General features: G+C 33.7%; 1 protein-coding gene across 6 annotated transcripts in view; it reads left to right on the top strand.

The window, feature by feature from the left end:
- Positions 1 to 15,624, top strand: part of LOC126834968 (echinoderm microtubule-associated protein-like 2) — a 62,532-nt gene that overhangs the window by 28,178 nt on the left and 18,730 nt on the right. For 3 of the 6 annotated variants that reach the window (XM_050567222.1, XM_050567226.1, XM_050567225.1), the window contains exon 2: positions 8,477 to 8,574. The exons of 1 other annotated variant lie outside the window; for it this stretch is intronic. In XM_050567222.1, coding sequence (XP_050423179.1) covers positions 8,523 to 8,574 — 52 coding nt within the window. In that variant the 5' untranslated portion in view covers positions 8,477 to 8,522. Of the gene's footprint in view, positions 1 to 8,476; positions 8,575 to 14,447; positions 14,466 to 15,138; positions 15,156 to 15,624 lie in introns of those variants that run through there. 2 more of the 6 variants (XM_050567227.1, XM_050567223.1) reach the window with 2 other exon arrangements.

The raw sequence follows: 15,624 nt of genomic DNA, 5'->3' as shown, positions 1-15,624 counted from the left end.
CTTATAAACAAGTTTGATTACTCACCATTAGACATTATTACGTGTAGTTGTGATAACCCTTTGCGAAACAAATTGCACGTCTTTGGTTAGCATTAAAAACAATTATTTGAGTTTAATATGACACGATGATGATCTCATGCTCTTTCTCGTGGAAAGCAAATATTCCCATCGTTTGACAAAACAGTGACATTGACCTGTCGTACCGCAACTAAGTCTCGGCTTGTTTACTGACAAACTGAAAAAAATAATCAAGAAAGAAATCTGTTTTGAATGTTATTAATTGTAAATGTTAAGCGCTAAGCGAGACCGGATTCTTGTTGATTTTTAGTGTTCTGTATTCGGTGACTCGATTGATTATACCTATCCAAACCGGAGTGTCACACATATATGGTAGTGTATATATTATTTGCCTTACCGGACCTTAGCTAAAGTCAAGGGGGACGGTCCGCGGGGAACAGGTTTCCGGCTGAAAATTACTATCGTCTAATAACTCAAAATCATATTATACCAGCGTTGCGTTATTGTGTATGTCTATTGATTAATAACTAGCTAGTTTCTTGAAACTAACAGGGGGAAAAGGCTATAGTAAATTAGTAATTGAGCACTTTCAACCCTGGACTCGTATGCATCGAATTGAAATTCCTGTTACGTATGGGTTTTGCGACAAAATCACTTTTTAATTTTTTAACACATTTAAATATTCCCAATGCGTACTCACACACAGACGACGGTTGTTAATATATTATATATAGGTACACGGAAACGTACGCACAAAACCAGTTTCTGTTGTTTTTTTTAATGAGTGTGCTTCGCTCATAATAATATTTTCGAGTCGTCGTTTATCGCTTTACAATGTCGTTAAAAAAATACAAATATGTATAGTATGTACGGTAGTAATGATATGTGCCGTGCAAAAAAATCAAAAAATCTGTACTAGTAACCTTGTGAACCGTTCGCGCCACGATGTATATTATGTCTGTATTGTCGTTAAAAAAATTGTTCACAACATATTATACCTACCTTTTTTTTTTTACAATCGTCGTATTAAATGTAATAAAATTTCAAGTGCACGGAATACGTGAAATAATAGTAATACGTTCAAGGTGGCGTTGTCATTATGACGCTTGACGTCTACATAATATTATAACCGGCTATAGTGTATAGTATGCCCGAGGATCTATGCGCCGCCGTCCTTAAGAGAACACAATGCGATCCTCTACGGGTCAGCGTGCCCCACGACCGTGGACGTTGACCATCGGATGAGCCGGGATAGACGGTTTTATTTTTTTTTTATCGATTTTAAATTTAAATTTATCCAGATATAGTAGTGCCAGCCAACGAACATGCTGTGACGATGATAAATGAGACCCCCTCGGGTTGTGGTGGCGCTGCTGCCGTGTACCCAATCGTCTTGCGGCCCACATTCCGGATATCCGTTGCTCGTGTGTTACATCTTTCGTACGAGATGCAATGTGTAACCTTACCTGAAAATCTATAGACTGTTGTAAAAGACACCACTAGTGCTCATCTCTATTGGCAGCATGTCGTTGCCGTTGCGCAGTGTTAACAAGCCATGCGCGTCTAAACACCTCACAATAAACGCATTAACCGTCTGTTTTGTAAGAAGTTCTCAACTCCGACTTGGACGTCGTTATTGTCATCGGTGGAAGTATAAGAAAAAAAAAAAAATAACAAAATCGGAAAACCGCAACGGTCGCTCCGCACCTGTCGCGGCCAATGTGCTATAAGGAATTTTGTGTGTGTCTGTGTGAAGTCAATTACCCAATTGAAAAACGTTGCCGGAGCCTAGCATGAGTTAACATGAAATTTGTACACATAGCGTGTGTACTTGTTTCGGGTTTCTTTGGCCCTTCAGTATAACGAAGGTGTGTCTTTCGGTCCAACTCAGAGTTATTCAAGTGCGACCGCTACGACGGTAATACACGGCTGTGATGTTGTGAAGTCTCACGTACAAAGTCTCGTGGCTAGGTGTGTGTATTGTGCTGGCATTCCAAAAAATAATCTTACGCCCCGCCGCACCCCATTAACCTTTATGAACGTACTATTTAAGTCTCTTAAGTCTGATTTTTAATCCTTCAGCACTCCATCTTCTAGTTCTACTCTATAATTCAGGATTATTTGTTGTCCCGCCGACCGTCATTTAACTTTCGTTTAACGTCGACTTTCGATCAACTTAAACGATTATTTATGAGAATAAGTCGTGGCTATAAAAAAAATGCTCAGAGAAACCGCGCACCTGGTCTGAAAGACCATTAAACCCGATAAGTTAGATTAGAATGCTAAATGAAAATTAATATTTTTTTTAACGCTGAAATTATTCTAAAGATAATCTCTAAATGGGTTCGATTATAACTTATTACTGAAGAACGTAACCGGAAGTGTCTTAATTGACGATGAATACTGCGAGAAGTATAAAATACACGCGTTAACCAGTTATTTTTGTTAAAAATAAAAGTGAGACTTGCATTCAAATATTTTTTAATGCATATTATAATATAGGAATCTGCTTGAACTCATAATAATAAATAGCTAATGAGGCAAATGTCAATGTGTTTTTTTCTCTCTACAAAACCGTCGACAACCGAAAGCTGTTGGTGTTGTGATGTTTATATAACTGTGTACTCATGAGTCATTTGTCAGTTAAATAAAATAAAAAAATGTATTGGTTATCTGTACAAAAAAAAAAAAATTGCATTTAGGTACATTTACATAGCCTGTCTCTAAGCTGAAATTCATTATCAAAATGAATTTATGAGATATTTTTGGTTTTTTTATCGGTCGATGACCATGTCAGTGAAAAACGTTTTTGTAAAAAACAAAAATGAAAAATTACAGGCTGTTGGTAGATTTTTCTGTAAGGTTTTATCGATTTGCAACGGAATGACTGGCAGGTACATTAAAACAATTGTGTTTGTGAGTTACAAATTGTCAAGTAGTCAGCATATTTTCTTCTGTTATTCCCGACCATGCTTAATCAGTAGGTATGGTCAGACAAACGCCACGGTTAACTGTTAAGTCATTTTTCATGCTATCTTATTTTATAGGCTTGTTTTTCTCGTTACGCCCAATTGTAGGAAGTCACTAGATTATCAAGGATAAGAAAATAAGTTCGAGTGTCAATTGTTATAAACCTATTTGAAATTTCTGAAAAAAATATAGTGCTATAAATAGATAACAATGCTCATACCAATTTATTGTTTATGACATCAAATAACTTTTAGTCCTATGTAACATATTATATCATTTAACTGATATTTTATTTTTCGATCTAAATAATAGTAGATTTACCTTGTAATCCTCATTTTACTTATATGTTATATATTGTTTTCAACAAATTGTTTAAGTTATACAAGTGAAGATTTATATTAGGTAATAATTTTTTTTTTTTGCCTATAGTAGCATGTAGAGTAATAAAAATATAAAATACTATTATTATTACAAAAAATATGTTAATGAGTGTGTTAATGAAAAAGTGAAATTTAAAAAATTGCAATTTGCTCACAGGTCATTTATTTTTTTGACAAGAGAAAAAAATGATTTATGTTTCACGCTCGAATCTGAATTTTTCTACAAATGTATTTTGATGTGTTTATCACACGGATGTAAAGATATTTAATTTTGAAATGGGACAATACCGTATAACAAGAATTACATGCATTTTTATCTATAGAGGTCGTTTGATTTGTAAAAGTTGCCGTGTTGACTATCACTTGATACGTCTTTATAGTAGAAATAAATATGTTTAGCCACGCTATCTGGCTAATTTTTCCGGTCGTGTGACTAGTGAAGCTGGAAGTGATTAAAATACATCACGAAAATGATTCACATTTAGTTCATTGGCCCAAGGTAGTTTCGCTATGGTGGAAGGCCAGGTGTTCCGACTGTAGTGCAATTTTATTTTGCGTGGAAAGTGTTTTTCTTTGGTCTGCATTAATATGTCTACTGTCTAGTGTCTACACGGAGCTGCGTTTAGATGGTTTTTATGTTGTCGATTGATTTACCATCTTGATTTTCTCAGGTAATGTACACAGTACTATACTATTACTATGCTATTGTATTTGAATAATGTATTTTGTAAACACATTGTTCAGTTAATGTTGAGTTTTGTTATTAATGTATACCATTTATTGGTACTTGCATAGTTACCCGACAAACTACTAAATACATTACAAATTAATGGTTAATTATTTTTTAATAGCTTTAAGACCAAAATAATATTTTTTCTAGTATAAAATACTGTTGAAAAATTTTTAGGTATACTTAGTGCGCTGTTTGTTAAGATCTTTAAACATTTTCCACTTCTTTACTATACAACGTGTATCGAATATTATACTACACTATTTTTTGATTGCAACGTTACAAGCATTATTCTTAATCTACACGCTTTAGATACGCACTTATATCCGCGTTACGCAATTAAGACATATCGCATACTTTCAAGTTTAATATACATATAACATATGTATATTATATACATAATCTACGCGTTCATAAAATGTGTATGCATAAAGATTAAATATGTAATGCCCTTATGTATAATATAGATAGTTATTACCTATATTCGCATTGGTTTGACTGTGTTGTTGTGTTACTACGAGACGGTTTCTGTTTCTTTATATATAATTGATATAATAACGTTGCATTGAATTAAACAAATACATGTTCGTGTTACAAAATGTCGGGCGATCATGTTGGGAAAGAGGTAAACCAAACTTCGATACCGCTAAGAAGCACGGGTCTTCTGATGAATATCGAGCAGGAATACAATAAGCAGTGGCTTAAGAATATTAGACTATGGCGAAAATGCGACAACGAGAAGGAGATCTTTTCGGATCTGTTGGAATTGCTTTTGGAATACGATCCGGGTTGCGGTTTACACGAAAACAGTGCTGCCGAAAACGTCATAGGCGTTATCAATAGTTTAGTGGACTATTCTTTGAGGATTTTGGACCACCACGCGGCTAAGATAGTTGCCATGGAGAGTCAACTGCAAATGTTCGAATGCGATTTAAAGCGAATCGTTGGCGAACGGCGCATGGTCGAAAACTTGGACGCCAAAAAAGATTTATTGGAAAAAATACTCACTAAAGTAACCGTTGACGTAGACCAATTACGAGAAGAAGTCAATAAACTAGAAACCAAGATAATGAAGCTGGAGAATAACTAACGACTTGAATTTCGGATTTGTTATGTGTACATTTTTAATCATACACGCTTGTTGCCCTATTTATAATATCGGATGACTGACTTATTAGTAAACAACTTAATGTCGAGAGTAAATTTAGATAATTACCTAAATAGTTAGACTGGAGCAATTTAAACAATTATTGTCCTATGGGCACCGTTAATGGCCGTCAGTCAGGTTTTGTATGTTAACAGTTGTACGTTTATTTGATGTATAATTAACGGCTCCGGGGCCCGGGAAAATTACCAATACCTTATTAGTTAAACCCCCCCCCCCGCCCTTTCTCTTTTGGTCTCTATGGATGTATAGAAAAAAAAGGTAGCATATTATGTTGTCGCACTGCGAAAGATACAAAAATATTGCATTTTTACCAAATAGAGGCGTTTTATGTATTTAATGACCTTTCCGTATAACACATTTATCTTAATCAGTTCGATTTGTGTTTACTATACTTAACCGTTCGACTGTGTTTGGCATTGATTTTAGTTTCCATAGTAGGAAAAGTGTGTTGTAGTAAAAAGTTGAAAACTATACTTATATAGAAGGCACGAAATAATAGTCGACCGGATTCGTTATGAAGGTGAACATATAATTAACCGTTTTATTTATTTCATTTACCGATAATAGCTGTTGACTTCAGCTGTATCGTCTCACTCATCTAAATGTGGTTTATGTAATTAAAAAACTTTGTTAATTAACTTTACTATCTATATTGTTTTCTGTACAAGTTAATTCAAATTTTTTGATTTGCATAGTACCACGTGATAACGCGCACGCCACGTTCGCTTCACTTCGTTTAATTATTGTGTACAATGTTTTTTTTCATATATATTTTTTTTTTGCTAAGCTTCACCAGGCATGAAATCGGCTTTCATCATTTATTATTATTTTTTTTTCGACACACATTCTGAATATTGCGCAACTCATTATTATAAAGCCAGCATATAACAAAAAAATGAAAATGTAAGTAAGACAATTCCGATTATCGTTCATAATAATAATAATAGAAAAAAATGTCGTTTAATTCCAAGTAAGATATTACATCAATTAAACACGTTGCTCCGACGAAAATAATACACTCTAAATGTAAATAAATATATATTTATAAATTGCATGTATTTCGTTTAGTTGCATAAAACATTTACATAATACACAAATGGTAGCAAAATCGGTTACGACGCAGGTCCTCGTTCCGTCTGGAAGTCAAGTCACACGGTGTGTGACTTTGGGTGCGTTGATCGTGCAGTGAAAGTGAATTAAGTGCATATTTAGAGTATATATATATATATATATATATATATATTTTGTTTTCACGCAAACCGCGCACCAGTTAGCGTGTTTGACTTTTGTCGTTGTCTTTGACCGGTTCACGAACAACATAAGAGACTATGTCTGCTTTGTGCCTCTCCCCCCCCCCTTTTTTTGGAATTGCGATGACTTGGGCATTTTCATTGGCAACATGGCGCGTCCGACAAACGGACGGCGAACTTGTTGCGTTTATGTGATGTCGAACGCCTTCATCTTCGGTGCAATCGCCCAGTGTGTACATACTTGGCATCATAAGTAGTTTGCTGTGTAGGTATTTGTCATTTTTCGGTAAGTGGGTCGTCCGGAGACGTTCCACGAGTCGTATCAAATCGAGAGCTACACGTACCGGCAATATTGATCGGTAGAATGCGGGAATACCTCTGGTTTTACTTCCGGGTGTGAACATACATTATACATAATAAGACCTACTGGCGTGTGCTTAATAATTGCGCTTAAACAACGTCACGCGTGTAAACGCACCTTTTTTAAACGTTCGCAATAAATGATAAAAATATTATAGCAGAATTATTCTGCTTTTATTCTGGTTTCGGGGAGCTGTTTCTAGATTATTACATATTTTTCCTTATCAACATTAATGGGGTGAAAACATATGTAAGATTGTATTACGAATTGCAAACGCAAGTTGACAATTTCAATACAAGTAACCAAGGACAGGGGGCTCATAGTGAGAGAGGGTGTTTCCCTGTGAGCCCTCGTCTATGTGTATCTCGGTTGCATCCACGCAAATGTATCACTAATTTTTTTTTTTTATAATAAAATAAAATCACCATGTAGGTATAACTAAAGTTATGAAATATTGTTGTTAGGGCCCGGTTTGTGCACGTTTTTATAAAATGGTCCGAAAATAGCTATAATATGAGCTACAAAATCGAATTGCATTTTAAAGGATCAAAGTTCAAAAATGTTAACTGCATATTATTTAACATAATTCGAGGTATTTTAATATTTTCAGTATTTACAGAATATTACGCATTTTTTTAATTGTGTTTTTCTATATACCAATAAAATAGTAACAGTATAAAAAAATTGAAAAATAAACAAGTTTTCATTTATTTTGTTAGTATAATTTGTGTGTTTTTTTTTTAAAGAAGTGTTTATTTTATTTTTTTTTTAAACAAAAGCATCGACAAATATACGTTTATGTCGTCGACGATGACGGTTGGGTTGTGCAATGTGTTGTCTATTGTTTTTATGTTGGAAATGTCAATTAATAGAAAATAACCAGAGACGTATTGCGTCAATATTGTCATTTGCAATATCAACTAGACCATAAACACAAAACCAGTATAATATGACAGTTTTGGCCGATAACGCGTGAAACGTATAGCATACAAATGATAAATAATATCGGTAGTCGACACTGCATTGGTGGCAAAAACGAAAGTTGGATTTGTATTCCTTTTAAAGGATCAGTATTGCAATTTTATACTATATTATTATCATCATCTGTGGCGGCGGCGGCGGTTAAGTAGATTTCACTCGACAATGTCTATGATTACACGTATTAGACGTTAGAGACGTTTTGAAACTTATCCCCGCGTCCTCCTTTAGTGTACACGTTATTAATTAATATTACTCGGGAAGCGTACCGTTCTCACGGTCTTTCGGTTTGTGATATAGAATTCAATTATTTAAGAAAATCCTTAGAAGTGTCTGTTATTTAGGTACTTTGATAGGACGTCCGAGGTCGAAAATTTTTTATTATGCTAATGCGTTTTTCTCAAATAAAATAGTCCCACTGGATCCGTTAATGTTTTGAGCAGTATAAATAAAACAAGCTTAACATGTAAAACAATAGTACATTCATTTTATTTACTTACATTCGAGAGATACGTTGAATTATTGTGTTTTAAACCCTTTACGATAGTAGGCAATTTATGCAGTTGTTCATTAATTAAAAATTTAATATTAAAAATCTAATACGATGAAAATATTTTTCAGACAAGTGATATGAAGTAGTTTTCATCAAAACAAAGGAAACGCCAAAATGCGCATCAATGGCGCCGAATCGTTGTCATCGTCTTCAAAGTCGGAAGCCGGTAAGTTTACTTTTCTATGCAAGATAAAATGTTTGCCTTTTGAATGCAAATTCTCAAATTGACGTTAGAAATTCGTATTTTGTATAAGACACAAAATACTATGATAGCACAAGATACCAAGGCATATGAAAAAATAATAAAATTTATATTACTACCAACTACTACAACAATGGCAAAAAAATAAATAACTGAATGATATACTACTCATGTTACTTAACGTTTTATATTTTAATACTATTGCACATAAACAATCATCGTAAAGATTAAATAAAAGTTTTTTTTTTTTATTGTAATTATTCACAGATTAAAAATCGTTAAAAAAATATTATTCTGTTAGATGTAATACGAATACGGAAACAATAACAATAGTGCAGTAAAAACAGCGACAGTTAGGTTTTGGAAGGGTTTACTCGAGTTTCTTAAAACAAACATACTATGCAATACTATTATATTGCTACAGTTAATTTATTAGTCTATATCTACACTTATAACTGACAGTGAAAATCCTGTAATTCATCCATGGAGGCATTTTGATTGTTTTAAAGTTTTCTTAGATTCCAATATTGTTATCTAACGTGTAAACATATTTGTAGATAATAAACTCGTTTGCAATATACTGTAAAGGTTTTTTGGCATTACGCGATTAGAATTTAGAGTGAAGCCGTTGTAGTCGCTTTAAAATGCTTTAATGCCTAAACGTGTATTTTATCAATTTATACGATTTTCAGACCATTGGAAGTAAATGGCATTGATAGAAATGACTTCACTATCTAAGGCAGCATCTGGTTTGTGATGCTAATCCGTGTGCAGTATATTAACAGTGTGGTAACAAACTCCGGAAAGCTATTCCGGAGACATTTTTCAAAATTAATAAAAACTAAAATGTGATTTCCAAGTCGTCTTGTGGACTTCAATCGAACACATCAACTACCGTATGGCTATTCGTTTGGTGTCTGTTTGGCCGGTCATTGTCATTCACGCACATACTTAGGAATCTTAATTTCTAAGTCTTTATTGTATTGGCTTTGGGTGTTTTTTTTTTATTATCGCCGACGGTTATATTATGTAGGTATATGCGTAGCGATAAAAATAATAATAACAACAACAACAATATGTAATAACGATATTATGACAAGAACTTTTGTGACTATAAAATTCGACGGTCCCAACGAAGACGATGATGATGTTGTCGTGTAGTTAATGCGGCAGTGACGGTCACATCGTAGCGTCAATGCTCAAGAAAACATAATGGCATTCAGCTGTTAGTATATTATAGTATATATTATTATTACAGACTCACCAAAGTGTTAACGACACCAGACGGTTGTGTCCGATGCACAATGCGGCAGGCACATCTTCGAAGGCCGTGGGAAATCCCGAGGAACCACGATCATCGCGTTGCTTTTTTTCCACCATTATTATTACTTTATATTATACATCATACAGCTTGAAAACGTCAGCAACAGCTCTATATGATAATATATCCCGCAAAATTTGTTTTAAATATACATGATTGAGTAAAAAAAAATATATAAAGCTATAACATCATATTATAATGTCCTGTACTCGATAACGAAGTAATCAAGAAGGCAAGCGGCAGTGTGACCACTTTCAATAAAAATAAATATTTTTTTTTATAAGTTGATAAACACTGCACACTCTAATCCTTATCGACTATGCAGATCAATAGATAAATTAAAATTTCATATTATGATAATATTACAACTGATAAGTCATAAGTTTTGTATCACATAGTTGCAGTAGTAAAACAATTTAAACATATTATGTTACACTGCAGCTCGCCTTTTCGTTTAATTCATACAATTTTACTTATTGCGACCACCTGATATACATAGTCGATAGGATACACCTGTCTAAGCGTGTACATGCCGTCAATAGAGATAATAGAAGTTACTATTTGCCCGCCATCTTTGTGGGAAATAGAACCTTATCATATGAAAATATGAAGTCAAGTTGATAACACAGAATCACAAGTATGTATGTATTATTTTATACATACATAAATCCCACAAAAATAGCGGACGTCGACTTAAATTCTTATCACTAGTTAGCAATCTAGTTTATTATATTCATCTGTAGTACTTAGTAGGATATAATAATATAAAAGGTTTTAGTGGCTGTATTAGAGCACTGCTGACAGCCGAAGAAGAACGGCAAAGTCTAAAAAAATGACAATGGGAAAACTCCTATTTATCGGACGAATCGCATTCAGTCATAGTGCATTGTCTGTGGGTAGGATCTCTTTGCATTTCGGATATTTGTATGCGGTTTATTCGATGGCATGGCGGGTAGGTTAATTTGTATTTGATGGACGGTTTGTGGCCTTGACACTCCTAAACACTAGTAAAATCCACATACTTATAAATGAAAATAATTATCGACTAGAATTCCAATTGCGCGTACAATGTTGTATCCGGACTTGACGCCGGAAACTGGTCGTAAAAGCTTGTTTCCGCATTATAATGTGACGTTTTGTGTGTGTTTTTTGTTGTATTTATTATTATTTTAACAGCCGCTGCTCAACGGTGTCGAGTTGTATTGTTGTTTAATTTTTGATAAAACTGCGCGTTTAGTCTTTGGAAGTGCCGTGTTGTCATGTTTGTACGTAAGGAGGTATGTTTAGTTTTTAAGGTGTCTCTAGTATGATATATTTGAGACGCGTTTGTAGTTCTGGCGTGTATTTAAATACGATTGTTTTTTTTAAAAATTATTTAATAAACGCAGTTTTAAGGATATAAATGTGTACTGAAGACAAATGTATATTATAATATTATATGGTACGCCACATAAGGCTTTCCAGCGATGGCCAACGTTTTGGAGTGGTTGTTAACTGAGGTATTATTAATTTTGACTTTCACTAAGTTCTAATTCAATTTAATTGATGGGTTAGTCTGAAAATAATGTTTTAAAAATGTTTACCTCTCCCCCCCCCCCTTCTCCGATATCTAAATCCCGCAAACTTTAAAAATATTATCTTATTTTATAACAGATTTTGGAGAGTTCAATTTAAAAGTATGTTGTCTAATTCACAAAAAAAAATTAAAAAAATATGGCAAAACCACTTATTTCAATCGGATTCATTTTTTTAAAAAACTATCTTATATATTATACATGATTAATATAAGATTTTATACCTTATAACATAAGGTAAAATATAATTTATAAAACAAGTTTTAAGTTGTATTTAATATGTTTTTATTTTTACAACTAATTAGGTTCCAAATAAATGTCATGGTTGTCATTTTAATTTATTAGAAACCATTTATATAAGTTTTTTTGATCTTCCTGTAACATATAAAGTAGGTGTTGTTGCTGTCGTGAAACTTGATCCTTTCGGTTTGGTTTCTTATACCTATTAGTCGAGTAGAGGTCTCAAATTTACGTTATATGGGTTACTACAGAAAACAATAATAATAATATCACCAGCAAGGTCATATTGATGTCTCATATGCTCCATTGGCACGTTATTGTGTTCATCAATTATTGAAACCCTATAATGTCTTTAGTTCACCGTCTAAATAGTTGTTCAGTTATTGTATTTTACATCTGTGGTGTTTGGGCAAAAGGGGGAGGGGAGGGGATAAGTTTAAACTTTATGTATTTTCTTTCACCTAAACTACTGTAGTTAATTTAGTCCTCTTTTTCGCTTAGTCTCATGCACTGAATATAAATCTTAGGCTTACTTTGGCACTAATTAGTTTATTTCTATAACTATCAACAATGTATACATAGAAATCTGAAATATGTTTGCTGATTCGTTTGTATCTTTAAAATTACAATACTTTTAGGGAATGGGGGATGTTCTACTATATAAGGTATAAGCAGAGTTTCCATTCTTCAGACATCCACCAGACACATTAAGTAATTTCAAATCCATCGTGATTCCATCCAGTCTAGTTCGGATATGGTTTTATTTGCTAGAAACCACAAAGCGTGTCCTTCTATGCACTTTTCTTTGAAATCTGATAGCCTAGTGTGGGTATCCTTGTTCTCAAATCGCTCTCCATCATCTATTGTTATTGTGCAAGTATTATAACGCGCAATAAATTCCCTCAAAAGCTATTGATCGAGTGTTCGTTAAGTGCGGAATTCTGCTAAGAGGTGTGCTTACTCCTTAGTAATAGTACTCGTGTTGCGATTATTGTCCATTTTGCAATTATTTGACCACCTACTTTCAAGTTCAAGGTAGTTGTCCACCTTTACTCGCATATTTTTAAGGTCATTGTTCGATAAAAAAATACGAATATATTATTATTATATTATGTATATATTTGTTTTTTTTTTTAGAGATTTGTTTTTTCTATCACACATTATTGGTCTTCTACATTGTGTGTTTGCTGAGTATAGTATGTAAACACTATGTAAATTTTATGTTCTACACGTAGGAAGGCGTTGTTTAAACCATTAAATCTGTTTAATAAAAATTGTACAGTAATCGATGCGTTTTAAAAATAACTTTAAATGTCTGTAACTCACAATAATCGCAAAGCGTACAACTTTTATTTTGGAAGGGAACATACTGTTGGCCATAATTATATTGTTGTTCGTCTTGCGTCTTTTTTTTTTTAGAAAAATAACTGTTGGAAAGATATATTTATGTAGTAAGTAGAATATAAGTAGAAAAAGGAAAATTTGTTTAAATATTGAAAATTGAGTTAACAATGTCATTAATATCAATTAATATTCTTTAATGAGTTTGAGGCATTTATTTTTTATTGATAAGTGTTGTCATGCTTTTTACCTCTAGGTATATAATTATGGAAAAATTAACCTTGTGCCATAAAAACTAGTGTGCTGATTATTATGTATTTGGTAGTATTTTTACGAATTAATATCGTAAATTTTGGTTGCTTTTAATTATGCGGCGTTGTGTAATTTAGTTGAATTTTTCTCGAAGAACACTATCAATATGATATGATACAATTTTTTATGTATGAAATTAAATTTTGTGTTGTAATAATAATATTAAAATTATTACCTGGCGGGCGGCGGCACATACAAACAAATTAATATACAAAAATTATAGCTCCGTTTAAAACGTTGTTTTATTATGAGATTTTTTTTCATTGTACAAACACTACTTTTTTAAGGTATATATACATGTGTTTTTTTTATATTTCATAACATAATGGATTTCCGGTGACCGACACGTAACCCATCGTTTCGGTCCCGCGAGCTTCGTGCGAAATGCTCCTCGTATATAGGTATGATAATACGAGTACAATAATATATTATCATACTAGTCTAGCCTTGTTATTCTCAGGAGAGTCCTTTCGGTAAAAAATAGCGTACCCATTGTGAGTTTTTAACAAAAATTAATTCTTCTCTCGCGCCGGCCAGAGTGGTTTTTATTTTTAATTAAACCTTTTTATATGAATATAATACAGACCATATAGCATACTATAATATACCGCACTTGATTGTCTGATCGTAAGTAAAGGTTCGTCCAAACAAATTGATTGACATTATCACACGACCATAATTTGTGGTATTCCCCGTAGAGGAAGGGTAGGGGGTGGAATGTCGGGGATAGGGTTGTCGACGGGGGAGGTTCGCGAGCAGTCGATGTGGTAGCACTGGCCCCGTGTATATCGATTGACCCTCATGGTGGTGGTCACCCTTAAGTACCTACACCGGCGGCGGCAGCAGCGTTATCATGAGAAGTTTTTTTAAGCCCAGTAGCAGCAGCAGCAGCACCTTACAGCAGCTACCGCAATGACTGCAACGCGGTGTGGGCGGCCGTTGTATTTGAAATTGAACGTCTGCCGAGTGTGTCGTTTAGTGCGTGCCGCCGTTATTACGTGTGAATAGATCAATCGATATATTGATCATTCGGTCGCGTCGGTATTTGTCGTCGATCAATCATTGTCGTAAGAGATAACAGTATGATAAAATATATTATAGGATACAGTTGAACTTATGCCGCCGGCTCAAAACTGCAACGAATTTCACATATCCACTACACAGGAAAAAATACATTGATGGTCCAAATTAAAATATTACCTACGGTTAATATTAGGGACACAATACATTTTTAGTTAAAGCGGCTAATTATTTAGTTGGGCCAACTAGACAGTTATTGTGTTCCTATAATTTTAGTTAGATCGACTGTGTATCTTTTCCCGTATATGTGAATTATATGCAACTGTCCATGTTTGCAAAGTATATTAATTTATTAAGCCGTTGCCGTTTTGATCCGGAGTCGATAATTTTGCAGACATTTACTTTCCGTTATTGCCCGACTATTGCTTTACTGTTTTTAATTATAGTACCTATATTTTGTCTAAATTCGAACGGTTCTATTGGCGGCTTGTGTGCGCCCACCCGGTCATCGAGGGTTACCTTTAAAATAATGTCAAGTGCTAGCTGTTCATTTTGTCTATTGATTTGGCGTGTGGGCTGCATCTTTCTGGGAATTGGCTGGAGACACTATTTATTTACGTTCCATGTAGATACCTTGGGTCGTCAACCTCGCGTCCAGTAAAGATGCATTTGGTGATATCCAAATTTAGCACTCGCCACCGTCTTGGTAAAGTGTATTTCCTGTTATGACGGAGGAGGTAATATAGTCGTCTAATATTATTCATAATATAATCCGTGTGTTTACCTGTAGTAGACATTATCATAACATTAAAGTTTTATCGAACACGCGATGCGGTTATGTTACACGGTATTAATTATATTAAATGTCGTTATTTCCAGTTTAATATCTTAAATGTAATACTTTGAATTACGGTTAGAAAGCATGCTATTAATTAGTATACTAAACGTAATGTGTAGGTATTGCTGTAACTGATGTCAATAAGAACGATTAAATTCAAATGCACTCCATGATTATAAATTATAATACATTTCGAATGATAGATACGGTTTTACTTTTTGGACATTCTAATATGTCTTTCGTAGAAACAATAGCTAATGAACTACATTATATTATATGTACTTTAATAATTGTTATCTCGTTGTTGGGAAAAAATTCATTGCAATCCGTATTCAGATAAATAATAAAAACAAGTGGTTTGAAGTTGT

Source organism: Adelges cooleyi, unplaced genomic scaffold, assembly GCF_023614345.1.
Source record: "Adelges cooleyi isolate 19-005CV unplaced genomic scaffold, UGA_ACOO_1.1 ACOO_flye_CR_arks_rails_tigmint_CR_PRNA_21, whole genome shotgun sequence".
Classification (NCBI taxonomy): domain Eukaryota; kingdom Metazoa; phylum Arthropoda; class Insecta; order Hemiptera; family Adelgidae; genus Adelges; species Adelges cooleyi.
Note: the sequence above shows the minus strand (reverse complement) of the source record. Positions and strands in the feature narration are given on the sequence as shown.